Source organism: Myotis daubentonii, chromosome 5, assembly GCF_963259705.1.
Source record: "Myotis daubentonii chromosome 5, mMyoDau2.1, whole genome shotgun sequence".
Classification (NCBI taxonomy): Eukaryota; Metazoa; Chordata; class Mammalia; order Chiroptera; family Vespertilionidae; genus Myotis; species Myotis daubentonii.
In genome coordinates, this window is record NC_081844.1 from 97,631,867 (window position 1) to 97,659,082 (window position 27,216).

General features: G+C 39.3%; 2 protein-coding genes across 17 annotated transcripts in view; one reads left to right on the forward strand and one right to left on the reverse strand.

The window, feature by feature from the left end:
• The window catches only part of PTTG1 (PTTG1 regulator of sister chromatid separation, securin), a 373,674-nt gene that overhangs the window by 122,127 nt on the left and 224,331 nt on the right, over positions 1–27,216 (forward strand). The window lies entirely within an intron of this gene.
• Positions 1–27,216, reverse strand: part of PWWP2A (PWWP domain containing 2A) — a 54,642-nt gene that overhangs the window by 13,360 nt on the left and 14,066 nt on the right. For 5 of the 15 annotated variants that reach the window (XM_059699084.1, XM_059699085.1, XM_059699093.1 and 2 more), the window contains one exon: positions 16,037–21,883. In XM_059699084.1, the coding sequence (XP_059555067.1) occupies positions 20,203–21,883 (1,681 nt within the window). In that variant the 3' untranslated portion in view covers positions 16,037–20,202. Of the gene's footprint in view, positions 1–242; positions 8,008–10,402; positions 10,604–15,002; positions 15,109–16,036; positions 21,884–23,949; positions 23,972–27,216 lie in introns of those variants that run through there. The other 10 variants (XM_059699088.1, XM_059699087.1, XR_009453122.1 and 7 more) reach the window with 9 other exon arrangements.

Genomic DNA, 27,216 nt, shown 5'->3' on the forward strand with positions numbered 1-27,216 from the left:
GGTTTGAGAAATCCTGCGCGTGTACAGAAACATAGAACTGGGTGGTGCAGCATCAGCGGCAAGTGCTTCTTGCGCGTCCGTGTCAGGCGGGAGTCGTGCTCAGACCCCTTCCCACTCCAAAACATTTAAAGAGTATTCTGTTGATATGTACGTTAGAATTAAAACAAATTTCTTAAATATTTAGTCAATTCTTTAAAAGTAAATACATTTCATGTTAATAGAAAAATTTCTAGAAAAAGATCTTCCAAATCAAAACACATTTTAATGAGTGACATCATTCTACATATTTGCAAATCTCTTAAACATGAGGCTTGATAGAAGATTCTCATTGTCACAGTATCACATGTCGTCTGGAAAATTCTGCATGCTCATGACAGAATGATGGTGAAAAAAAGCAGATAATCCCTTAATATTACTATGAAAATATTATGGACTATATTTTGCTTAGATTTGACTTGAGTTCAATGGCCGAGACTAAGCAAAGGTTGGGACTGAGATTCCTGAAGGACTAGCTGAGCTCCAAGGAATAGGAATCTTGTTTGCCTAGAAACCGCCCTGGTGAAGACACTACCATTCCTGCAGGGTGTAGAGGTGTTGCTTTTTAGGCCTCCCCCCACCCACCCCAACACACACACATACCCTCCTGAAATCATACAGGATACCAAACAAGGCCCACATTAAATGCCTCTAGTGAGTGGGCCAAGTAATGTATATGGAAAGAAATGAAGTTTGCTTAAGCCTAGAAGTTTATATGTACCACTGTTATTTCTCTACTTCCAAAATCTGGGGGGAAAGGTAGATTCAAACGTTTTGAAAACATTTGACAATAGAAGAACCTTTAAACTGTTGAAAAGTAGATATTAGTGGAAGGAAAGAAGGTAGCCTGTTTGCCTTCTGCTGCTAAAGTATGATTTAAAGTTCAGTGATGCCTTCCTCCAACCAAAACAAGTATGCCAAAATTTACAGTAATCATACTGTGACATTGCATATATTACTCCAGTGCTGTTGCAAAGGATCAAAATAATTTTGGATCTCCTTCTAGAGCAGCGGTTCTCAACCTGTGGGTCGCGACCATTGGAAAACACATATAGCATATCAGATATTTACATTACGATTCATAACAGTAGCAAAATTAGTTATGAAGTAGCAATGAAAATAATTTTATGGTTGGGGGTCACCACAACATGACGTATTGAAGGGTTGCGGCATTAGGAAGGTTGAGAACCACTGTTCTAGAGTATTTTTGAAGGCTCAAAGACATACTTTGTTTTTTTAACCTATCTGCCTCCATGAATAGACCAAGAGCTCCTAGAAGGTAAGGGCCATATTTACTCTCAAAATAGCACTGCTGCTCTACTAGAAACTTAGTAAATTAGTCAGAAAGCACATTGCTCAATAAGTGGTCTCCATGTGAACTATCACTACCCGAGTGTTCAGATTCTGTGCTCTTTATTTAGTACTGTGTTTTAAAATGTCTCCTTTGCTGCTAACCAATATGTTATCTCAAGATAAGTAGCAACTAGCTTTTCTCAAAATATTAAGATCCAGCAAGTGATTCAAATGTCAGCTTAGGTTTATGTGCTGCTTGTCACCTCCCAAAGAATGTGTGGGAGGCAATGAAAGACAACCTGTTGTCTTCATCTCGTCAGGGCCCTTGTCTTGGGTTCCAGAGTTCAGTTTCTGCAGTTTTTTGTATGCACAGGTGTGCAGCTCTGGCCACTTTGGAGGGCTCAGCTAGGATTTCTCAATAGTGAATTCAGTAATTGTAGCTTAACTTGTATGCGTGCATATGAGCAAAACCAATGGACACAGATGGTGGGGGGGGGGGGTGAGGGCTTGAGGATGGCGGGGGGAGAGGTCAATTGGGGAAAAACAAGAGACTCATGTAATACTTTAAACAATAAGGAACTTTAAAAAAGAAGAGTTTGTAAAGAAAGCCCCTTAAAATCAGGTGAGCCCCATCCTGTGTAGCCATGTAGAATGTCCTCAGATACTGAAATGTTCAACCTGGCTTGTAAGCATGTCTTCTGATTTTTAAATTTTCAATTTTGCATCTTAGATATTTGTGAGGATTTGTCTTTGGACTTTCAAAAATCCCCAACTTGTCCTCTAGTGTCAGCTTCCCCCCTTTCTCCCAGATCACATTTCCATTGAATCTCATGTCCTCTATATGTCCGCACCGTCTCTCAATCACCTCTCCAACTTTCACATGAGCAGCTTTTCCATCCACTGGAGCCTCTGTACAAGGCTTACCCAGGAAACTAGGACTATTACTATAAATTCACACCAGCTAGTGGTTTCTGTAGTTTTCTTCACATCATGGAACCAAAATTCTATTCTTGAAATCCAGCCTCTTCTAGAAACGACCTTCTGCATGCGTTTCCCTTCCCTCACAAACAGTTCATCTGGGTTATTTCTATCCTCTGGCTCCACTACCCCTCCCCCCCAATATCCTATGATTTTACAAGTTATTGTGCTTATAGGAAGACTGTCACACTGGGTGAGGAAATGCAAGTCTGGGGAGTGGCCGAACCTACTAGCTAATGACCTGGACATCGCAGCCCTGGGCCCACATCTGAGCTTCAGTAAAGTGACAAGCCCTCACACTTGGACATTCAGATGGCTCAGGTATTGTCAAAGTCACAAATGTTTAATTCATAAATGCCGAGTGTATTTCTAATGTTTTGTGTAGTTGAAGTAGGGCACAGCCCCCAGGAAATGTTGCTAGGCCTGGGATTATTTGTGGTGTGCCTCTGGTCTCTGAGCTGACCTCTACACGATTGCTGAACACCTTCAAACAGCTCTTAAGCTAAAATCCAGACAGAATCAGGAAGAGCAGACTTGGACTTTTTTAGTGCATTTTACTACTTGATTAGTTTCCTGGGGGAACCAGCAGCAGGTGTTAAATGTAAACCTGACTAAAGATATATCAGCTCTGATGCCCCAGCTAAGCAGATCTGTAAATCTTGTCTTTTATAAACTGGTTTAGCAAAAACTTCCTGTTATCTTAAGCTTGCCCTTTAAATAAAGGGAAAGCCTAGAGCCCCAGCAGTCTTGTGGGTGCAGCCTGTGAACCTGCAGCCAAGGTGGCTGCCAGCCTGGCTGCTGTTCATGTTGCCTTCTGTGACCACTTCCCTCTCACTCCCTAACTCACCCCTGACTTCTCCAATACTCCTATCGGTCTATGTTGTGTGCTTGGTGCATAGCTGCCACCTTCAAAAAACCTCCTTGGAGCAGTTTGAGCAACTTGTCTTTCAGCCTGCCCCCTCTGCACCACGGAAGTCACAGGCTGTCCTCCTGTCATCTGGGTCCTTTAAAAAAGGAAATGTGTGCATGTTCTACCAGAAGGGACTAGAAAACCTGTTCCTTCAGGGAACTGCAAAATTAAAGCTGTACAGAGGAGAGAGGCGATCATTTTCCATTCACTTCCTGTGTTGGGGGAGAGCAGCCCTTAACCAACACTAGACTGAGAATGGGAAATGGATGACTTGCTACTAGCCAGCCCAAGTGCTGTGGTAAAAAATAACCACAGAGCCTAAGAATAACTGCTTACAACCCTTCAAGGGGCAAACTAGTTATAAAATTAGTTTATGAAAAGTAGTGACTAGGCTGCCCTCATCTTTCAAAGCATCAGAAATTTCAGTCTTCCTGGCTACAAGCTGGTTGAAACTAGGGATGGGTACATAGTTTGTTAAACTGCTGTACCTCTACAAATGTCTGAAATATTCCACAACAAAAATATGCCATTTTCTTCTAATTTTCCAACCCTCACATCCACCATCTAGAAATAGGCTCCATCACACGGGTTCTGTCAGCCAGAACTAGAAAGAGGACGCCCCACCTTCTTCTTCCTTTCACTCAAGGGGAAACTGGAAGCTCACATTTTCTTTCCCCTTAGCTAAACACAGGGCTTGCTGCCCCACTGCCAAGGAAGCCCATAGCTAACAAATTGTGGACGTGACTCAGTCCCAGCTACTAGTTTCTGGCTTGCTGAAAAATACGGCCTATCTCAATGGGAACTCCTATCGGGCACTGGGGCTGCTATGCTCAGGTATCATGACAGATGTAGACAAGACTTGTAGGAATGGTTTGGTCCCAAAATAGAATGCTATTTGCCTTGTGAAGTCAACTGGAAGGAAAGGTCTGATAACTTCCTAGGGCTGTGTGACACTGGTATTGGGTTCTGCCATTGGCGGAGTTGGCATCAAAGTCTGGAGCTTCTGCTGCTGCTGCAAAAGCTTTTCCAGTCCGTCTTCTACAGATGCGAAAGCAGCTGCATTTAAACATGTGAAGGATGGCCCCGTTCACTGCCTTCTGTAAGGTGGTTCTGTCTTACTAAAGGCCAGCTATGCTCTTCTGGGGCCGGACACAGTCGTCTCCCACCACTTCTTCACGCTGCTGATCCCATTCATCATCTTTAGAGCACAGGTTTCTGTTTTGACTTAGGATCCACAGGAGTTAGGGGATGAGCTTAGAATTCAAAAACACAAGATTGTAGAATATTTCGTTCAAGTAAAGATTCCCTTGTCTCCCATGTTTTGGGCCTTAGCTAAGGAGAAAAGGAAGGCTTGAGTGAGACACTTCTTTTCCGCACCCCATTTTGGCCAGTGCGGCCAGGCCTGGTTCTTTTTGCAGGAAGATCTTGGATAGAACTAAGATCAGAACCCATGTCATCTTTCTCTTAATATCACCAATGTTAGAAGCTTCTACTCACATGCTTCACGAGGGAATAATGAAAGGGCTAACCCAGAAGTGTTCTTAACTCTTAAGGACAATAACCTAGCCTGTGTTTGGCCAGCTCTTCCTTCCTCTGGCACAGTATTCCTGAGTTGTATCTTCTTTCAGCCCAGGTTCATTACCTTCTTGACATCTAAGCAAAGGTGTTGTTAGGTCATGAAATTTCATTGTGAATAAGCAGAGATTTGGCAAGACACTCACCACTAGAGAAAAGTATGCTTTAAAAACACAGGATGCTCTATTTGACTACTGAGGGAGGCATCATTACTTGAAAGAGAAAAATGAGCTATAAAAGCAGTAAAACGGCTTCTAGCCACAGTGCATATTTGCAGTGACATACCCACCATGCCCAGGGAGGTGCTGGTACAGTCCACACGATTCCAGGGCATGAATAAGATCCTAAGGGTATGCATGGGTTGCATCCCTCATTCCTTGTATCTGGTAGGAATTGTGTCTGTAAACATACTGGCACACGTCATGACACCATCAGGTGGATACCATGGTATGGAGGTAGGGGGGAGAGATCTCGTGTAGGCCTTCCAGATCCTGAGCTCATGGCTTATTTATCTTCCCTGGTTCTCTCTACCTCTCTTATCATTAGTGAGAAACTTGAGGAAGAAAAGATATTACCAGATTCCAGTGGCCTCCTTTCTACACTCATTTAGATAAGCTGAAATGGGAGAATGTTTGCAATTAAAGACTCCATGTATACTCTGGAAAAACTGGCAGCCTTCCAAAGGATTGCTTTACACAAAATGGGGGGGAAGAACACTGACCTAAGTTTTTGGGTCAGTGCAGAAAAACTTCAATTGTCTGGTAAGTTTTAAGAGGCTACTTTTTCCCTGACAGCTGAGTGGTTTCTGATCAAACACTTGACCTCACTTTCACATTGGATGTGCTGGGCTTTTAAAGAAGCAACCAATTATCCATAAGAGCAGGAGTCCTTTAAACAAACAACCCACCAGTAGATATTTGTTTCCATCATTCACATTCCTCCAGCCTTAGACATAAAGAAGTCCCATAAAATCCCTCCAGTGATTAAGAACTTATAGGTTCTCCTAAGGAAGCAATGCTACTTAAAACAGCTCCTTAAAGGACAACTAGCGGTTGAATTTCAATAACCTTTAAAACCTAACTCCTAGAAAGTAAATAGTTTATAAATAACTAAATTTTTAAAAATATCAAGACTTTATTGGATGTTACACAACATTCTTTTAACATTTATGTCTCAGCATACTTTAGATGAGAAATTTGTCATTCAAGTCTACAAAATGAAATAGGCTTCTGAAGATTTGAAATACAAAGGTAGCATGAAGCATAGCTTAAATATTAAGCAACTAAAGCAATGAAAGTGAAATAGCAACATGGTATGTCCTAGATTTTAAATACCAAGTTTCATTTTTTTTTTAAATGAAAAATCTGGTTTATAACAAAACACCTTTTGAGAATTTATCATGAGAAAAAATAGGTCCTTAAAGCCTGATCTCTCAATTTTTTTGCCTTTTATCATTTCCATCACTCTGCACAAATAATGCTAAAGCTTACTTAAAACTCTTGTTTATACAACTCACATGGCATGAGTTGTCTGGTTCTTGAAGGGAGTTTGGAAGGTACTGCTGGTGGTAATACAGCTAAAGACAAGATGGGCAGAGAGTCTGGTGCCACTGAGGCCTGTAATCTTGACTCCCTGCTGGCATAGTTCCTGAGCTTTTTCAGATTTCATCATATGTATAATGACTTCATGATAAATACTTTCCAAAAAAGACAATTTTAGAATGCAGTCACAACTTTTAATTACTTACAGTGTAATTAGGATTTGTATTCAACTCACAGAAATGAGAGTGCCTACCTTTTCTTCTTTGAGTTGTGAAACAAGTCCTTAGTCAGGTATATTAAATGTTCTAAAACTCCCCCAGAACCTTTTATTAATCCTGAGTGTGGAGTTAAGTAATTCCAAACCTATACAGTAAGATTATGGAAAGTTTGAACACTTAAGCCAAATGCTCAGTTATGTTGCTTCAAATGAATTGTTTTTTGGCTTTTTTTCTTTTGTATTAAGTAATAAGGATTATCTTTCAGGTTTAAAAAATAAATTGGTATTGCCACTAAAAAACTTCAGTATTTATTATTAAAAGTACGGCACCATCAAATATAAAATACCTTAAAAATGTAGCACTAACAGGTCAATCTGGTTATCTCTGCTCATTAAAAAAGAAAAATTAAGGGTTTTTATAATACGTATTTTCCAAAGGTAAGAATTCATGAAAAGCCTGACACCATCTTTTATGGGTCTGTTTCTGCTGCCAGTTCCCCAGGCACAAGCCCCACCTGACACCTGTAAGAATTTCTTGCACTTACACAGAAAGAGGAGCTCTCTGGGGGGAGAGCGCCACATCAGAATTCAGATTTTTCACCTTTTCGGATCTAAATAAAATTAATAATGATAGGAAGAGTAAATGCCTTTTCAGCTCAGTAGATTTCAGAACTAGATCTCAGAATATACATCACTCTGAGATCAACACTAGCCTATCTACTCTGACTCAGAATTTAAAAGTTAAGAATGGGGTTATGAAAACGCACAAAATGTTAAAATACTGGTGGCAAATAAATACATCTTAATATGTATTAAGGTAATACAGCCCTGCTTTATGAAAGAAAGGACCAAATTTTCAGGGTGGGTAGGGTGGGGGTACCTTACCATCCTTTTAGGATGATGTTAAATCTTTCCTGTCGTTTCCAGGGGCACCCTGAAGGGAAACACTGGCCTCAGCACATGTGACCACTGGTTTCACAGGCGAGTCATTTTAGAAATACCTTTGCTCATATCTGAACTGAGTAACATAAACCTTGGAGAAAGAACAAAGTTTTAGTATGAAAGATAATTCAACATTTCTGCCATCATCCCATGCCTTTTAGGTCTGTCCAAACTCCTGATAAGAACTTCACAATCAAAAGAACTGTCTTCGCACATAAAATGAGTTCTTGTGTGCGTATTTCACATCACTTTTCTCCTCATCTCATGCATAATTTATTGCAATAGTTTAGTTTGTTTTAGAAAACATTCCCCTAAGACCTTTTCTTCGGTTTACTATAGCACAATTTACAGGTGCCCTTTAGAGACTGTTGGTTTTAACCACTGCCTGAACATTTACTTCTTAGTGCAGCTTTAAAAATCTGAGTCTCCAATTTCATTCAATCCTGGTGCTCTGGTGTTCTCTGTGTCACTGTGGTACAGGTCCACGAAACCAGCAGCCTGCTAATGTCTTTGTGCTGAAATATAGTAAAGAAAAGGAAGAAAATGTAGTTAAGCACAAGTAATTATATGAGAAAAGTGATGTCCTTGTTTAATTAAGCCCTATATAGATTTTGTGAGATCACAACTGATTTTTTTCTTTAAAATCAGTAAAACTTGACCAAACAACTTACTGCCACTCTAAGCCAGCAGAAGCATTCGTGTTCTTTCCAACAGAAATAAAATGGTTGTCATCTTCACATTATCAATCTGTACTTGAAAATTTCTAAAGGGAACTGTAGCTTTGTTCTTTACACTGCATTTCACAGGTTACAACACGAAGCTTTGTGAGCCAGCTTAGCTGCTGTGCACTGCTGTGAAGCACCAGCAGCCTGGCTTTAGCACAGGCTGCCTGCAGACCTTAGAAGCATTTATATACAAAACTTGGCTATGTCAAAGTCCGCTGCGGATCACACTGTCCACACATGTACCAATAGCAAAAAAGAGGAGGGTGTGGGGTGACTCCCCAGAGGTAGACACGAACATCAGAGGCATCGAAAGAGCACCATTGTGTCCTAGAAGACAACTTGTAGACACTGGTTAGACCAGGGGTGGGCAAACTTTTTGACTCGAGGGCCACAATGGGTTCTTAAACTGGACCAGAGGGCCGGAACAAAAGCATGGATGGAGTGTTTGTGTGAACTAATATAAATTCAAAGTAAACATCATTACATAAAAGGGTACGGAAGGGTACGGTCTTTTTTTTTTTTTTTAGTTTTATTCATTTCAAACGGGCAGGATCAGGCCCGCGGGCCGTAGTTTGCCCACGGCTGGGTTAGACTGACCAGTCCTCCTACAAAAAGCAGGACTCTGAACAGAACATTAGAAAGGACAAGGCTTATGAAAATTACTACCAATACCATAACCAGAATGCCTAACATTCCAACCTGCCTTTAATACCAGAAGTGGAAAAAACACCACTGAAATCCTCTACAATCCCCAGTATCAATAGGAGTTTGACTTCCAAAAGAGGTGATCTGTGGAGAGAACAATGAGTTTTTTGGTCAAATGTATTTTTAAACCAAAAATGAGGTATTTTCAGTGTGATAACAGACAAAACAAATACAGAATGTAAAAATAAAAGAAAAATCCCCATTCTTCCCAATATTTAACTTCCAAACATTTCACAGTAGGCGTCTTTCCCACTCTTAACATGGAGAAAGAGTTCTGGTAAATTTCCAACGGTTGCCATGCTTCATTCACTTACTGAATCAAAGCCTATAAATAAATTCCACAGGGCATTCTATCTTCCTAAGAAATGAAAAATTACTTCTAGCCATAAACACAGCACACATCAGAGTGGAAGGTGGGTGTAGTCCTTGCTTCTAAAGAACCAGAATGATTAACACTTAAAATTTCACATTCAGCTAAGAGCAGTGTTTATTTTCTAAAACTATTATACTATAATGTAATACTAATATTCAGAATTATACTAATGTAATACTCAGAACTTTGGTAGTAAATATCCTTTCTATAAATTTAAGGAGAAAAATAGTAACCAGCCAATCCCATGTACATTTCCATTTCCTATTTATAACTGTCAATATTTGGCTTCAATCTGAGTGAGGCCTATTCAGGTCGGCAGGAAAGTCAAGGATTGTAGCAGATCTTACTTTCATATGACAGGTGCAGAATAGAAACAGACGCTATTCCCTTAAGAGATCATTTTAAGGGCAGCTGTCACCCCTATACAGGTAAGAGTCCATAATTCCCCAGCCTCAACCTCTGATCCAAAATGTGCCATTCTGACCCAGCTTGCACATTACAGCTCATGCAGCAATACAGCCCAACGAATAGCCTTAATTCAGGAAAACCAAAAAAAAAATCACAAATTCAAAAGCAGCACAACGGAATCCCGAAATCTTTCCTCCCATTTAAGAGACCAAAATAAGCCTTTCAGGCATTATCCAAAGTTTTCATAAATGTGCTTAAATAGATTACAACTACACTGCCACATTCTTGCCACCCACTGAGTTGTAAATGACAGTTTTGAGATTAACTCAATAAGAATATATATATGAATATATATATATTCTTATATATACAGTAAGAAGAAATGGCTACAAAATTAAAGTAATGAATATAAAAGTGAGAAAGGTTGAGGTAGTGAAAAGATAAAGGAATCCACTATTTGACCATCCATGGAGGCTCAGTTGCTATCTCGGCATAATTCTACAATCTGACACCCAACTTCTACCACCATAGGAAAAATTCCTCTCAATTCATGGAAGCTCGAAGGAGGCTGGCTCTACTTTTTAGCACAGCAGGTAACACGAAATGAAAAGTTATTTTGACTCATTAAAACGATCGCCTACATGAGGGATACGCAGCTACCAATGAAAAGCTAAGGAAAAAGAACTAATGAATTTTTACATCTAGCCTCATCTACTTTGGAAATGATCAAGTGATGATATGGTGCCCTCTTCACTCTGGCAGAGCTGAACACAGACAGACCTGCCCGTCTCACTGTTAACGTCAATGCTCCCAGTCTGAATCCACAGTGGTCTGTCAGACACTGTAAGGGAGCAGCAGGATTCGTCACTGTCTGATGTAATAGCTGCCATTTGTTGAGACCTATGGTAGAAAAAACCAAGTTAACAAAAGTAGAGAAGTCATTTGAGTTCTTTTTAATCCATTTTACAAAAAAATTTTTTTTGAATCTGACCAAAATTCAGTGGAATGTTCATAATGAATTTATTCTACATAACTTACTAGCTTCACAAAATGTGAAGCTTTGGTTGTAAACCAAGGAAAACAGAGGAGGTGTATACACACCAGCCTTAGCCAGGCGAGGGCACTCTCCGGCCCAAGTCAATTCAGCAGCAAACTGCCTTCAGGCACAACCAAGATGCTGCCCTCCAATGCTAACTTGCACTTAACGTTCCTGACAAAAATTTTACTAGCCTAGTATTGGAATAGTCTTGGAATAGTCCTGATCTTAGCATTCAACAAGGGCTGAAGTCTCCATCCCTACCACATCACAACATTGAGACCCTGTTTTGCAGAATGACCAAAACGTGCCTAACTCCCTTTCTCCTTTAATGCCAGTGACCACTTGCGCATACTATTCAGGGACCTGAATCAATGACTCAATATCTACTTAACACAAGCTGAACAAGATAAGCTTTCTCACTTAGGCATTCAGAACAGAGTCTTCAAATACTAAGCATAATTCAAAAGAAAGATTGCTATTTCAAGCCTTATTTTTTAACATAGTAGTATTCGCTTGTCTGCTTAATTCCCTACTTTAAGTATTAACAGATCATCTATCAAATCACTATAGTTAACTCTGGGGTCGTTAAGTTAGAGAATGTTTGGTCCTTATAATATTTTTTAAATGCTAAATTAAACCAGAAGCAGTAACATATCAAAACTTTTAAAAAGGCTTTTCTGACATTGAAAAGGATAAATTTTATACACCTAATCTATAAACATAATTCTGAATTTTAACAGAGAACTATTTCCTTAAATGAGGCTTAACAATGAGATTTTTAGCCTTTTGTTCACAGGAAAACTTAAATATACTACTACAACCCAACAGCAGTCACACCAAGAAGAAAAGGAATCTGAATGCACAAGAGAATTTCTTTTCAACCTCTCCCTCCATAAGTAGGTTTGAACAATCATTCTAAAGAACCTCCTATTCCATTTTAGGCCAAAGTCAAGAATCTGCATCAAAGAATGACCATCTTTCCCTGTGCATTGCTACCCCCCCCACCCCCCCACACACAAAGGCTTTTGGGGTCTCAAGGTTCTTTAGATATTGACCACACCTACAAGATCCAGTAGGAAAAGCCAGGGAGCCCTGACTGTGGTACAGTAAATGGAGGGACACCCTCCTGAAAGCCATTTCATTGGAATGACTTATTTTGTTCATTAAGTCAAAGCTTACATGCAACAATGTAAGGCAAACCGTTCCTGGGAGGCAGCAGAGATAAAAGGACAACTCAGAACAGGGTAAGTAAACACTCGGTCTCCTTTTTGGATGCATGAAAGAAGGAAGCAGAGCAGGTCACACTCTTAGAGCAAAGCCCAGAATGAAAAACTAAAGAATTAAGATTATGTACATGCACCTATCATCTTGCTGAACACTCAACATGAATTTTCTCTTAACACTTTAAGCGCCAAGCCTATTTTGTCTTCCTTTCTGTTTAGCCCACGTTACCCGATTTCACCGATATGCTGGCGGCACCAGTGACTGACCGGTCCGGCGGAAAGTATAGTGTCAGTCACCAGTGACTGACATGACAATTTAGCATGCTGCAACATGAACAAACAGATAAAAGCATCAACACAACAGACATTCTGGCGTCTAGCCTTAGTATTTTTCTAACCAGAACATTAGGAGTCACACCTAGATGTGCTACTCCCAGCCAGATTTCCTTCGAAAAGCTAAATTGTGGAGGAAAATCAGTTTTGTAATCAGCATCTCAAAAATGAGCCATGAGTAAAAATGACTACACTCCGGAGAATGTGGCCACGGATCAAGACCTTGGAATGTGAAGTATTTCCCTCCTAGAAAGGGGAAACAGCTCTTACTAAATCATACCAACAGCAATAAAAAATGAGGGGGGTGGGATGAGAGGAAACGTTCAAATTCATGTCCACTTGTCACCATTCCGCAAAATATTAAAATAATGAAACACCATGGTCCCAGGGGAACACAGCATCTGTGCAAACCAGCTAGTTTACAGTGCCCAGAGCTGACAAGGGTAGCTTTGTGGTTCTAATACTTTTGGAAAACTCTCTTAGGAGGACCTCTACTCCACTGAACCCCACCTGCTCATTCAAGCCTCTCTGAAAGGATGTGGGAAATGCCAGGCTTCTGAAATGGTGACAAGTCCTTAGTACACATCAGTGTCTGAACAAGAACCCCTCTTCCTCACTCATAAGTGGACTATCATCTCTGCTATGTCAGGCCCTGTGCTTGGCATAAAAGAGGAGAAAACCCACAAGTAATAGACTCCTGGGATTTTATGTGACCCGAAAATGAAGGGGGCAAGTGTTGAAATGTTAATACACTTCTCCCTTCACCATAAGTCCCATGACCTCCAACCCAGCAGCCCTCCACATGCCTGCTGGAAATAATTCATACCTGCTTATAGATATCTGTGGATGATTACACTATGATTATTGTTATTTTCATATAATGTTGCTATAACATTTCTTTCATTTATATTCAGTATGTTGCAGGATATCAAAAGTTACCTGAGCTCTGGCTGGTGTTTCTCAGGGGTTAGAGCAGGGGTGGGCAAACTTTTTGGCTCGAGGGCCACAATGGGCTCTTAAACTGGACCGGAGGGCCGGAACAAAAGCATAGATGGAGTGTTTGTGTGAACTAATATAAATTCAAAGTAAACATCATTACATAAAAGGGTACGGTCTTTTTTTTTTTTTAGTTTTATTCATTTCAAACGGGCCAGATCTGGCCTGCGAGCCGTCGTTTGCCCACGGCTGGGTTAGAGTGTCAGCACAAGCACCAAAGGGTCTCAGGTTCAATTTTCAGTCAAGGGCAATTACCTGGGTTGCAGGTTGGAACCCTGCCCCAGCCAGGGTGCGTGCAGGAGGTAACCAATCAATGCGTTTCTCTCATGTGATTTTTCTCTTTCTCCCACTTCCCCCTTCCCTTTTGCTCTCTAAAAATCAATAGAAAAAATATCCTCAGTTGAGGATTAACAAAAAAACAAACTACCTGAAAGGAATTTCTATCCCATTCACAGAAAGTGGTGGTTGTGGTAATGACAGCAAGTATTTATATACAATGGGGCCTTGACTTACGAGTTTAATTCATTCCATGACAGAGCTCGTAACTCAAATTACTCGTATGTCAAATCTTATAGTGAACGAGTGAGACACGTGATGCTGGGCTGATGTTGTGGCGTTCACTGTGACGTTTGCTGCGCCAACTAGCAGTGGGGTATCTGAAGCTGGCTCGTAACCCGGATTTTAGCTCGCAACTCAAAGCAAAAAATCGGCCCAGAGACGGCTCGTATCTCGAAAAACTCATTAGTCAGGACACTCGTAAGTCAAGGCCCCACTGTAGGTCTTCTACCAGGCACTTTATTGGTTTAATGAGAAATTACGTTATGAGGAAGTACTATTATTTTCCGTTTCACAGGCAATGACATTGAGTACCCTGCCTAAGATTACACAGCTTGTGACAGACCCAAGGCAGCCTTTGCATCTAGGAAATCTGGCTCAAGAGACTATACTTTCAGCTGTGTGCTTGGAAAGTGGACGAGATTGCCTTTCATCAATAAAAGCCTCATGTTGTCAAGCACAACCGGCGCCAAAATGTTAATGAACGCTCAGACTCACCTGCATCGGTCAAGTTATACGCTCATAGCTATCTATCCATTTCCATCTTTTACACTCACAGGATGACACATTTCTACAACACATTCTCACCAAGCAAGCACCATGCTTCTATATTTCACCAGGAGGGGCACTGGGAGGGATTGTTCTTTCTGGACTTGTGCAAAAGCTTTTAGGTGCATCTGTTGGAGGGCACTAAGGGACAGGGGATTACAAAATTATCTTAATTTTTTTTTTTTGAAAGCCCTGGCTGAAGCTTGATATACATTATAATTACAAGTTTTTTAGTTTGTGTAAAAAGGAAAAAAGTGATAACAGCCTAACACTTTAGCTATGGAATATCTGGTTTTCCTTCTAAATACTCACTACAGGATAGAAAAAAATTAAGAAGTTTTAAATCATGATTTCCGATTAAGACTCAGATATCTAAGGCAATAAAAGGAGGTCAACTGTCTCATTTTTATGATACAAAGAAAATTGAAAAAATAATGCATGTTTAAACCAAGTTTTAAGACCAGGCATTTTTAAACAAGCCTGTTATCAACATCAGTTTTAAAAAATGTTTTACAAGCAAGTGTCCGACAAGAGGCGGCCTGTAAGTTAGACAACATATACTACAAACATCTCATTCGGCTGGAAAATGAGAATTTTGACTCACAAATTCAGTATTTTGATAAATCCTGATACCATTTGAGTCTACAGTTTCTTCTTTTACTTTACACCTCCCCGCAACCAATCTTTAATTTGTGCCAGAACATAGGAATCTATAAGAAAAAAATTCAAGTTTGGTCATTAGTTTTTTCAGAGATTAATTAGATGCATGAAAATTGTTCAATTCATCCCAAGATGGACTTTAAAGACATAAAAATTCTTGTTTCCTACCAAAGTGTGGTACACAAGATCTTAGAATTGTATTGTAATTCTCTACCTGTGTCAAGGCAAGTTTGTTTTCCACTACTGTACTGACAAAAAAAAAATGAAAAGTACACAAATTTGAAAATATGGGGCAATTGTGATGGTACATAAATTAAGTTTTGGAAACTAATGTAATTAACTTCATAACAAACAATTTAAATGGATTCCATATTCATAAATGTGTCCAAGCCCAGCCAATGTGGCTCAGTGGTTGAGCATCAACCTCTGAACCAGGAGTCCATGGTTCGATTCCCAGTCAGGGCATATGCCTGGGTTGAGGGCTGAATCCCCAGTGTGGATCATGCAGGAGGCAGCCAATCAATGAGTCTCTCTGATCGATGTTTCTCTCTCTCTCTCTCTCTCTCTCTCTCTCTCTCTCTCTCTCTCTCTCTCTCCCTCTCCCTTCCTCTCTGAAATCAATAAAATTATCTTTTTTTTTAAGTGTCAAAAACAATTTATCAGTGAGAGAGGATGGTTTTAATCTAAAAACCTACTCTGAAAAGAGTAATGGATAAATACAGTCCCACTAATTCACCTAAAAAGAGTTGAACTGCCGAAACCGGTTTGGCTCAGTGGATAGAGCGTCGGCCTGCGGACTGAGGGGTCCCAGGTTCGATTCCGGTCAAGGGCATGTACCTGGGCTGTGGGCACATCCCCGGTGGGAGATGTGCAGGAGGCAGCTGATCGATGTTTCTCTCTCATCAATGTTTCTAACTCTCTATCTCTCTCCCTTCCTCTCTGTAAAAAATCAATAAAATATATAAAAAAAAAAAAAAGAGTTGAACTGTTTCTCTTCTGATCTGTGTCAACTATCCATGATAAAGACACCAAGACATCCTGGAAAACCAAAAATATATCAACCACCTAGATCAGCAGCTCTCAACCTGGGGGTCGAATAACCCTTTCACAGGGGTCACCTAAGACCATCGGAAAACACATATGTAATTACATATTGTTTTTGTGATTAATCACTATGCTTTAATTATGTTCAATTTGTAACAATGAAATTGGGGGTCACCACAACATGAGGAACTGAATTAAAGGGTCGCGGCATTAGGAAGGTTGAGAACCACTGACCTAGATGATCTCTGACTTTAAACTTACTATTCTTTCATTTAAAATGGCGTAACATTAATTGCTAAAGCTTTCATTTTTTAATTCTACTCACTTTGTTGAAGAAATATGGTAATTGCACATAAACTATACATACAGAATATGAAGAGCCTATTAACTAAGTCAGAACTAGGCAAAATTAATGCAGCTTAGCTGATTTTGTTGTTTTTCCATTGATTTTTTTTCAGAATGGAGGGGAAGGAAAGAGGCAGAGAAACATCTCTGTGTCTCTCTCAAATTGATTGGTTGCTTCCTGCACCTGTCCCAACGGGGCCAGAGATCAAGCCTGCAACCAAGGTACAAGCCCTTAGCCAAAATGGAACCCACAACCCTTCAGTCCGCAGGCCAATGCTTTAACCACTGAGCCAAAGCAGCCAGGACAGCTTAGCTGTTTTATTTTCTCCTAGCAATGCATGGATGACACCAGACTATTTCGGAATTCCCTATCGGGCATTTCAACAGCAATAATCCCAAAGCAAACCCTAAATTTCCCACACTGAAAAAAAAAAGGGTCTTCATTGTCCCTGCAAATTCCCTATTGGAGGCCATCACCTGGCCCAAATCAAAACATCCTGAATCAAAATATTAACAACTTTTCTAGACATTTGCCAGTCTCTGCTATGAGTCCTTAACAAAAGTGAACTAATGCAGAACGATAGAGAAATTCAAAATTTAAAAGAAAGCTAATTTTAAATGCAAATCAAAGGTTTTTATAAAGTATTTCCAAATTCCAATTGTTATTCTATATAAAGGATGTATATCTATCAAAGAATGTAAATGTGTATCTTTCCTTCCACAGAACCAATATGAAGTACAACCTCAGAGGTGGCAACTCAGTATTTTATAAATTAGAAACTCACCCACTAAAGTATAGTTGATTTTACTAACAGTTCCATATTCTTTGCTTGTAGTTCTTTATAGCTATAATCCTGTCTATTCTACTTAGTACTAATCTAAAATTACTATATATTTTCCCATCAAAACCACATCAGGACACACTATCAAACCATGAAAATGGACTTCAGACTAGTGAATTCTACTTTACTTCATCATTTAGGTATCTGGTTCTAATTCTATAAATGGGTTGGACAGATATTCTTTCCAAATGAAGTCAGCTTTCTGGCCTATAAATCCTAGAAAACTAAAAGGGGGGAAAAACTCTAACACTAAATTTCAGATAATTTCTAGAAATAATTTCATCTTTGGCTTTTACAGCTCTTACTTCACTTGGTTTCTCCCCTTGCTAGTCCTGTTTTAGCCATTTTACTCAGACCACTGCAGACCTGGCCCACACCTCGTTTTTCTCTCTGCAAGGGTAAAAATTACCCATTTCGTTATCTCCATACAAGTAAATGCTCATTTTAACAAGAAGTGAAAGAAAAAAGGGGTTGCAATCACTCAATTCTACTCTATCTCCATCTGCAAATTTAACTCCTTAGGAAATTTCTATTTGAACAGAACATTACTATGCAACTACTGAATTAGTATTCAGAAAACCTTTAAAACTCATTTCCCTATTGAAACTTCAGATGAAATGATCAGACTGCCAGTTCATAATGGCATGATTGGAGATCATGCACATTTGTGATTGTGCTTCAAGCCTTTCCTCAAAGGTATGGACTACATAAAATACGTTTTGTAATCAACAAATATGACTGTTTTCTTTCTTTTTCCTATGGCTTCTGAAACCAAATTTGGTTTATGCCACAAAAGCACATTTGCCAAAGCACTTGACTATATTAGCAAGATCACTGTTTAAACCACCATGTTCGGATGAAACTCACCTGGGATCATTATATGAAACCTTGGAATTACATATTTCAGGTGACTTTATGCTCCCTTGTTTAAATCTGAACCTTGGATACTCAAACTTTCAAAAATATCTGAACAGTTCGTTAATCTGAAACAAATACTCAGAAAATCTTGAGATATTTCCTGAAAACCCTTCAATCATGTGAACTTCTTTCAACCTGTTATCAAAAATAAATTGTAAATAGTTGTTTCTGTTTGCAGGAAAGAATATGTTCTATTCAAGTGAAATATCTTGTTTTTTCAATTGTGTGTTTATTATAATCAAAAAGCATTGACTGAGTTCCCCAGAAGAAATTCTACTTTCTTTTGCAGAAATCAGTATATAAATCATAGAAGTCCATAACCTTAAGGAAGCTAACATGAAAACTATTGATTTTAAATCTCCATTAATCTTTTCATTATTAATTCCATAAAACTAAGGTATTTCAAATTGGATTACATAGAAATCCATGAAAAGTTGCTCTTTAAATATTTCAAGTTTCCCAAAGTGTCAAATTGACATATCAAATTTAAAAGTTAGACACAAAAAGTATGAAAGCAACATTACCTTGGGATAAACTTGCCTTCATAGGCAATCTGATATATTTTTCACTAACAATACAAAGCTAAAAATGGAAAATAAAAAAATCGAATCTTAGGGACATATGGACCATGTTGAAAAAGGATGAGCTAAGTTACCAGCTCCAAAAGCAATGATACCTGATGCACTGGAGCCAGAAGAGACTGGTTGTAATTACTTAAATATTTTTTTTAAAAAAATCAAGCACATGATGAAATATTAAGGTTAGAAATGAAAAAAATAAAACCCATACATTTAGGAGAAACTAGCAGAAGGGTCAAATCTAGAAGCATATTAGACCTCTATACTACATCTCATTTTAAAACTATCATCTATGCTCAGATATTATATTCTCTGATAGGGCAAATAAGGAGTTTGATTTTTCACCTCCACTACACAGTTACAAAGATTAATTTTCTACCATCTTGAAAATTTTCAAAGCTTTTTGAGAAACACACACAAATAATTTGGATTTAGTCGATTTTATTTACAGCTTGTTTTTTTACATTTCAGAGCATTACACAATTACATTTTCTCATTTTCTGACCTGCAAACAGATACCTTAAACGGAAATATTTTTTAAAGTTATCAAATTAGGTACATCCAAAGGCAATAATTACACATATGACAATTCACAAAGTGTAATTCATCAGGACGTATCCTAAGAATTTAGGAACAGCCAGTCAGGAGTAATCTGACCAAATTTAGCAACCAACTATTTACATATCCAAAGATAAACAAACCTATCTGAACTCCCAAACCAGAAGTTTGAAAGTTTTTGTTAAATCCTCATTGAACAAAGGAGAGAGAGAGATGATTCAAACCTAGCCAGCCTTGACAATCTTAATCCCAAACACTTGAGCTATTTCCCGTCTGAAACTGAATAGCAAGCATCTGTTTGTCAAACACCTAAATATCAAGCTCTTGCATCATTATGCACATAGAAAGGTTACGTGTTCATTAATTTAAAAACAAGTAGTCATTAAATATCCACACTATTTCCCCCAGCTCAGCAGCCCTTACAACAATCCCAAATATGCAACCTGTGTCACATAGTGACAGGCTAGATTCTATTTATATATAGTATGTATGTATATACACACACATATTTATGTGTATATATGCACACATACACACAGTACTAGGTACAAATGGCAAAAGTCCCTGCAAAAATTCATTTTCAGTTGAGGCTATGGCTCCTGTGCCTTAGGGTGGTTTTAGACTTTAAAACTGAAAAATATTACTAAAATCTCACAACTTTAAGACAAAATTTGATTGTTCAGTTTAGCTTCTCAGTCTAAAAATGGCTATAAGGTAAGTTTTTATTTTAAAAAAAGCAGCCAATGAGTTCTATTTCTCTCTCCAATTTGGCCAGGCTATTTTGCAGAAGTTCCTCCTAACTAGACTAGAAAAATCTGTGGTACCCTTCAATGGTTCTTGCCTACCTTACTGTCCGTGTTCACGTTTCAAATTGTGTCAACAGAGCCCGTACTTCTGGGGTCAGCTGCTTGGCAGCCTTAGCTGCCTCTGTGATAGCCTTGCGATACAGGCCCTTTCTCTTCTTATTAAAGCGTGACTGGAAGTTTTCTAAAAAGGGGGACAGTTGCGATAGAGCAAGGAAAGATGTTGTTGGAGACCCGAACCATGAAATACGGGCCTCCTGTCGAACTAAGAGGCCGTTATCTTTCCGACTCACAGTTATAGTAAGAATACGGGCTGGCCACCAAGGGAAGCCATATATCTTGGCCCAAACAATGTCCCCTACACATATGGTCCTGCCATCTGGTGTGACGCATTTAGAGACGTTTTTGGAAAAGACTTTCATTTTCAAGGAATTACTGAGCTTTTTCTCTTCCTTTGAAGAAGAGGATGTGGAGGAGGTGGAAGGTGCATGCATACTGCCTGGAGGAAAATCAAAGCTTTCAGAAGAACTACACTCAGAGTTGGAGGATTTCAAATCATCTGTGCTATCAACGCTACACACGGAAGCACTGGAAGAGTCAGATTTCTTTTGATTTAGGGTCATGTAAACAGAGAGATTGCTTTTGCTGCCCTTTTTGCCCAGTGTCTGTGGTTCCTGCTCACCAGGCACAAGCACTTCATTTGTGTCCTGAACCTCACTGCTGGCCTCTTCAGGGCCTTTTGAGGGACTCTGATTTTCTGAAGGGGCCTCACCTGCTGAGCGGGTAGAGGTGCAACGAGACTGGGGCTTGGGTGCCAGCTTGCCGCTCCGCATTTTCTCAAGTCCCGTCTTCAGAGAAGAGTCATTTTCTTCATTCCTGTACCTCTGTGGTTTTAAACGAACCCGGGGTGGAAGGGAACCTGAGCTAGGATTCTGATATCGACGTGTGAAATGGACTTTTGAATGTGCATTTCTGGATGCAGAGGTTTCACTTTGCTTCTTTTGTGCCTTTTCTTTGGCAATTTTCAACACTTCCCGAGCTTTTGCATGATCCATGTTCTTACTCTGGAGCACTTTTTTAGTACTTAACTGAGCTTTTGATGTATTCGCCTGAGCAGGAACTTTGACTACTCTACCTCTGCTGTGAGCAATATTTGAAACCTTAACCACAGCATTTCTTTTCTGGCTTTCATTTTGGTTTTTCCCATCCACTTTATGGTCAGCTTTCAGTTTTTTGTTCACAGTAGTTACGCTTTCATTTCTCCGTTTCCTATCTTCATATTTAGAAGAGTCACTTGCACTACTACCTTTTCTAATTTCTTTTTTTTCAGCAACAACACTGTTTTTACATTTGTCACACAGGACTTGCCTGGGTCGTAGTTTAATAGCATTCATTATTGAAGTAGATTCTTCCCTGTACATTTTTCGTTTGGGTCGCTTAATTTTCCGAGGAGGTGGCTGAGGTATCGATTGGTTATACGTGTCCCTGATAAACAAAGGGGGAGGGTAAGGTGCTCCTTCATGGAAGAGTGGTGGTGGTTTGGAAGTCCACAGGTTTTCAGCCAAGCTCGGCTCAGGTGGCGGGACAGGAGAAGGGTCGTCGGGAACAGCACCATTCACTTCACACTTGACTTCTGTCCCTTCTTGGAATGTATTACTTTGGAGCTGCATGGCTTCCGGTTTATCCTTATATTCCCTTTTGGGAAATACTGTCACAGGGATCCCGTGGGGCCCAAACCTTTGAAAGAAATGAAAGAAAAAGAAAGCCATTAAGTTAATGGCTATACTACAATTTCTTAAACAATACCTACTATTTACTCACATGACCTTTCCTGAAAATTATTTCACATTAAAGAACAAAAATAAAAAATCACTGACCACCTCCTGCCCCCAAATCCCAAAGCCCTCCATATTTTATAATGGTCGCTCTAGCCAATGCCAGAATAGTTGAACTTATTTAGAATAGACCTTTCCAGTCTTGAATCAGAAAGGATACTAGATATTTTAGTATAAAGCATCTGACTTATGTTCACTCAAATATACATAACATGTCCAAGCAAATGCAATTATAAATTTGTAATATACTTATCTTCTTCTGGTTAGGATAGCTTTCAAAAGCTTCAGAAAACAAATTCAGCCTTAGCTACCCAAAAAATATTGAATCTGTAAAATCGCATTTCTACTTTATTAATCACTAAAGTTCAAAAATAGTTGACCCTTGACTATTACATCCCAACTCTTAAGCCCTTCATCACACCACTTCCCTACAACAATACTAGAAATTCAGTACCTCGAAAGCAGACAGATACAGAGCTGTGGATCCCTACCTTTTTAAATCACATCGCACAGGGTGGGTCCCTAGCTGGTTTGGCTCAGTAGATAAAGTGTTAGCCTGCAGACTAAAGGGTCCCAGATTCGATTCCAGTCAAGGGCACATGTATGGGTTGCAGGCTCGATCCCCAGTGGGGGGTGTGCAGGAGGCAGCCAATCAATGGTTCTCTATCATCACTGATGTTTCTATCTCCCTCTCCCTCTCCTTTCCTCTCTGAAATCAATAAAAATATATTTAAAAAAATAAAAGGTTGTTCTAGTAAAAAAAAAAATACAGGGTAGGGCAAAAATAGGTTTATAGTTTTGAGTCCAGGAAAGTTTATTTTTATATTACTTATTAATTATTGAAACAGAGTTTATTCTTATATATTGTCTTTTCAATACAACTGTAAACCTTCTTTTGCCCCACCCTGTATTTTCACATCATAATCCAATAAAAATGCTTTAAATGTAAATGTTTGCAACTATACCTACATAAATACACACACTCAAGTAAAAGTTTCACTGACTACTTAACCTTATATTATGTGATACGTGCTAGTCACACGCATCAAATGGATTTCAAAGCTTACAGGTCCAGACCCAGTTTGCAAAGCAATGGCATGGAACACAAATCTTTATACTATTCTCAATTTCTAATAAAATGGTCAAAAATCTTGTTTCTTATGTAGAATTAGAAATAACTGTGGCTTAATCTGCCGGGGCTACACATCAAGAACCTTTAAACTAAACTCGCTATCCATAGATTCCTACACATAAAAATAAAGTCACACTATCAAATATGTACATGTTAATTTTAAACACTATTTGAGTCAAATAGCATTAAACACAATCCTATCTAATAGAGGTAATATGCTAATTGACCCTCACACCATCGCAAAGATGGCGGCGAACACAGCCAATAAGGAGGGAACATGCTAATTGACTGCCCTGCCATCAAAGATGGCGGCGCCCAGTACCCTCAGCCCCACCGGGGCAGCAGGTGTGCAGCAAGGCTCCGCACGCCTGCCTCCAGAGTCCTCCAGTCTCCCAGCCCCCCAGCTGCCCAGGGCCAGCCCAAGTCGCAGGCAAGCGTCAGATGGTGGCTGCCCGGGGCTCAGGTAACCAGGGCCGGCCAAGGGTAGCGCTGTCAGCAGTGGCAGCAGCAGCAGCAGCAGCAGCAGCAGCAGAGGTGTGCCTTCCCCAATCACCAGGTCACCTCCCACCCCTGAGAGCTCCTGGACTGTGAGAGGGGGCAGGCCGGGCTGAGGGACACCCCCTCCAGTGCATTAATTTTCATGCACTGGGCATCTAGTACAATTTATAATGCCAATCCTTTAAGGCAGAAATGCTTAGAAACCAAGGATTTGCTTCAGGTAGTCAGGCAGAAACAGACATTAGATGCAAATGTTTTATATATGTCTGTTTTCCTAGAGTCTTTGGTTCTCAGATTCTCAAAAATGTCCTTATGTCCCCCCAAAAGGTTCAGAATACCTTTGCTGGGAAAACTTCTTGACATTAGTAACTCATAACTAGGCCGTAGACACTCCTAAAATCAGGCAACAGAAAGAGCCAACATTATCAGGATATCTGGATCTAACATGTAAATAGTTTTCTTCCTAAAGTCTTTATTAGCTTGGCTACCACAAACCAACAACTTATAGCAAATACTTAGAAACCACAAAGGGAAGAAGACAGACTTTTTTTTTTTATCTAAGGTGGGGCAAGTTTGGGTCTGGGCCAGTCCACAAAGGACACCCTTCTCACTAAAATCAAACTTTGCAAAAAGTGGGTTTTTATTCTAGCATTGCAGCCAGTCCATATTTGCTTCTTGACTACTTAACTGCAAGGCACTTTGAGCATTTAGCCTTTTCTAATATATAGGTACTCAATAACCAATTTGTCAAGATACCAGGACAGAGGAGAGGTGACTTTAGATTTTAATGTAGAGCTACATAAAACAATACAACTTATCTGAGGTACCAACGAGTGCATAAGTGGAACAAAAAGATTATTCTCTCTCTTCCTTCCTCTCTAAAATCAATCAATTTTTTTAAAAACTTTTAAAAAGAGCCCTACCTGGTATGGCTCAGTGGAGAGAGCGTCAGCCTGTGGACCAAAGGGTCCCGGGACAAAATTTTGAGGAGGGAAAATACTTAGGCTTAACAGTTATTTTGTGTCCAGGCAAGAGAAAAGGGGCCTCACCCAGCATGCTGGGTGGAGGCGCAGGCGGGGCTGCAGGAAGCAGGATGCCCTGCGAAGGGTTCAGTGGGAAGGCAGCGGCCCCACAGGCGCAAGCTCCTAAGAGTGCACCCAGGGCCAGGCTCTTGAGGCAGCCTCTGGCGCAAGTGAAGGCCCTGGTTACAGCAGACCCTGATGTGTCGCTCACCCGACAGAAAGCCATCTTCATTCTGGCACGTGCCTCGGAACTGTTTGTGGAGACTATTGCAAAAGATGCCTACTGCTGTGCTCAACAAGGAAAAGGCTCCAGAGGTGAGATTTGGATAATTCAATCAAAGCTGTGGATGAATTTGCTTTTCTGGAAGGTACTTTGTATTGACTACTAAGCTGGACACTTGTGAGCCTTTACCTGCATCCTTCAGCTAGCCCTCTGCAGGCCTCAGCTTTGAAGGACAGAGTCCTTGGGAAGTCGCACATATATTTTCCTGTTCTAACTTTACCTAAGCCAGAATAATCTGTTAGTTCTTCGCTACAAGGAGTTCCATGGCTGTGTCTTCCTTTCTGTCTGGATGCAAATGCTGCTGCTTGAGGCAGAGAAAAAGAAAATCATTTGTGTTGGTTGCTTAATGAATGGCAGGGACCAAAATGAAGGTCTCTGATCAACTTAAAAAAATAAAAAGAAATTCACTATGAAAAAGAATCCTCACCTAAGAATCCTATGTAAAGGTGAAACAAAAGTAAATGTGGAGTATTTAAGCCAGAATTCATGATGTGACTATTATAGGAAATAGAAGGATATTTTCTATTATTTGTGTTCCACTTGACATATGAATTTTACCGATGATTCTGGCTTTCATTAAATGAACCCTGTGTTTGCTCACTGATAAGCTTTAGAAAATTATGGTACTTGGTCAGAGATTTCTAGCATTACCAATCAATCCTATACCTAAATAGGTATCCCTTCTGTGAGTGAAGCTCATAACCATCATCCAAATCCCCTTTCCAAAGGAATACCTCAAAGAAAACTAAAAATGTTACCAACTATTCAATTTTTTAAAAGCCAGACATATTGATAATTCCTACCTCTTATTCTGAAACTGTTTTTTTTTAAATGCTGATATAGTGTTCATCAGCATTAACTTCACAGCAACATCAAGCAACTCATCTCTAACTTAGAGATGAGTTCTTTTCCTTCCTGTTTACAACAGTTTTATAGTACACATGATTCTAATTCTGATTGTTGCACACTCCAACTGCAGGAGATTCTTTTTAAAATATTATACACTGAAAATAAAGCAACAACAACAAAAAAGGCATTGCAAACTTTTAGGCACACAAACAGAGGTCCTGGGGAATTCAATGCTCAGGGGAAAAAAGGTCAGGAGGGTCTTTGAGATATGCCTCAGTGTTCTGGCTGGACCAAAGCTCTCTCCAATACAAGATCAACCTAAGACAAAAAGAAAACTCCCTCCCAAACTTCTTTTCCCTTAAAGAATTTACAGTAAGAAAAAAAAATTATATTCAATTAACTTAAAAAATAATATCCAGATTTATTTCATTTCAAGGATAATTCCTTAAATTAGCAAGATAAACCATGGAGGAGGGAAAACAAAGCAAGCTTATTTTGGTTCACAGTTCATCTCTGTGACTGGTTATATCCAAGTTAATCTCAACACAAATAAAATTCAATAGCCATATGCAATAGAAAATTTTACAAAATAAAAATGTAAATCTATACCAGTGATGGCGAACCTTTTGAGCTCGGTGTGTCAGCATTTTGAAAAACCCTAACTTAACTCTGGTGCCGTGTCACATATAGAAATTTTTTGATATTTGCAACCATAGTAAAACAAAGATTGATATTTTTGATATTTATTTTATATATTTAAATGCCATTTAACAAAGAAAAATCAACCAAAAAATGAGTTCACATGTCACCTCTGATACGCGTGTCATAGGTTTGCCATCACTGATCTATACCCTCAAAAAATTAAAAATACAAGCCAGGACATCCACTCCTGGGTAAATATCCAAAATAATTGAAAACAAGGTCTCAAAGAGATATTTGCACAACTAAGTTCATAGCAGCACTATTCCCAATAGCCAAAAAAGTAGAAACAGCCCAAGTCCTCACTGAGGGGACAAATTGATAAACCAAATATGTATATAAATTTGCATTATTCATCCTTAAAGAGGAAATCCTGTCACATGATACAACATGGATGAACCTTGAGAACAGTATGCTAAGTGAAATAAATCTGTCACAATAAAACAGATACTATATAACTCAACTTAACTGATCTAAAGTAGTCAAATTCATAGAATGAGAAAAGTAGAATGATGGTTGCCAGGGGCTAGAGGGAGGAGGAAATGGGGAGCTGTTTAATGGGTATAGTTTTAGTTTTGCAAGTTGACAAAGTTCTGAAGATCTGTTTCACAACAATGTAAATGTGCTTAACATTTACTAAACTATAAACTAAAAAAATGGTTAAAACTGTACATTTTATATGTTTACCACAATTTAAAACATTTTAAGTTTGGTGAGAAGCAGTATATTTTCATAGTAAAGGAATTATTAGT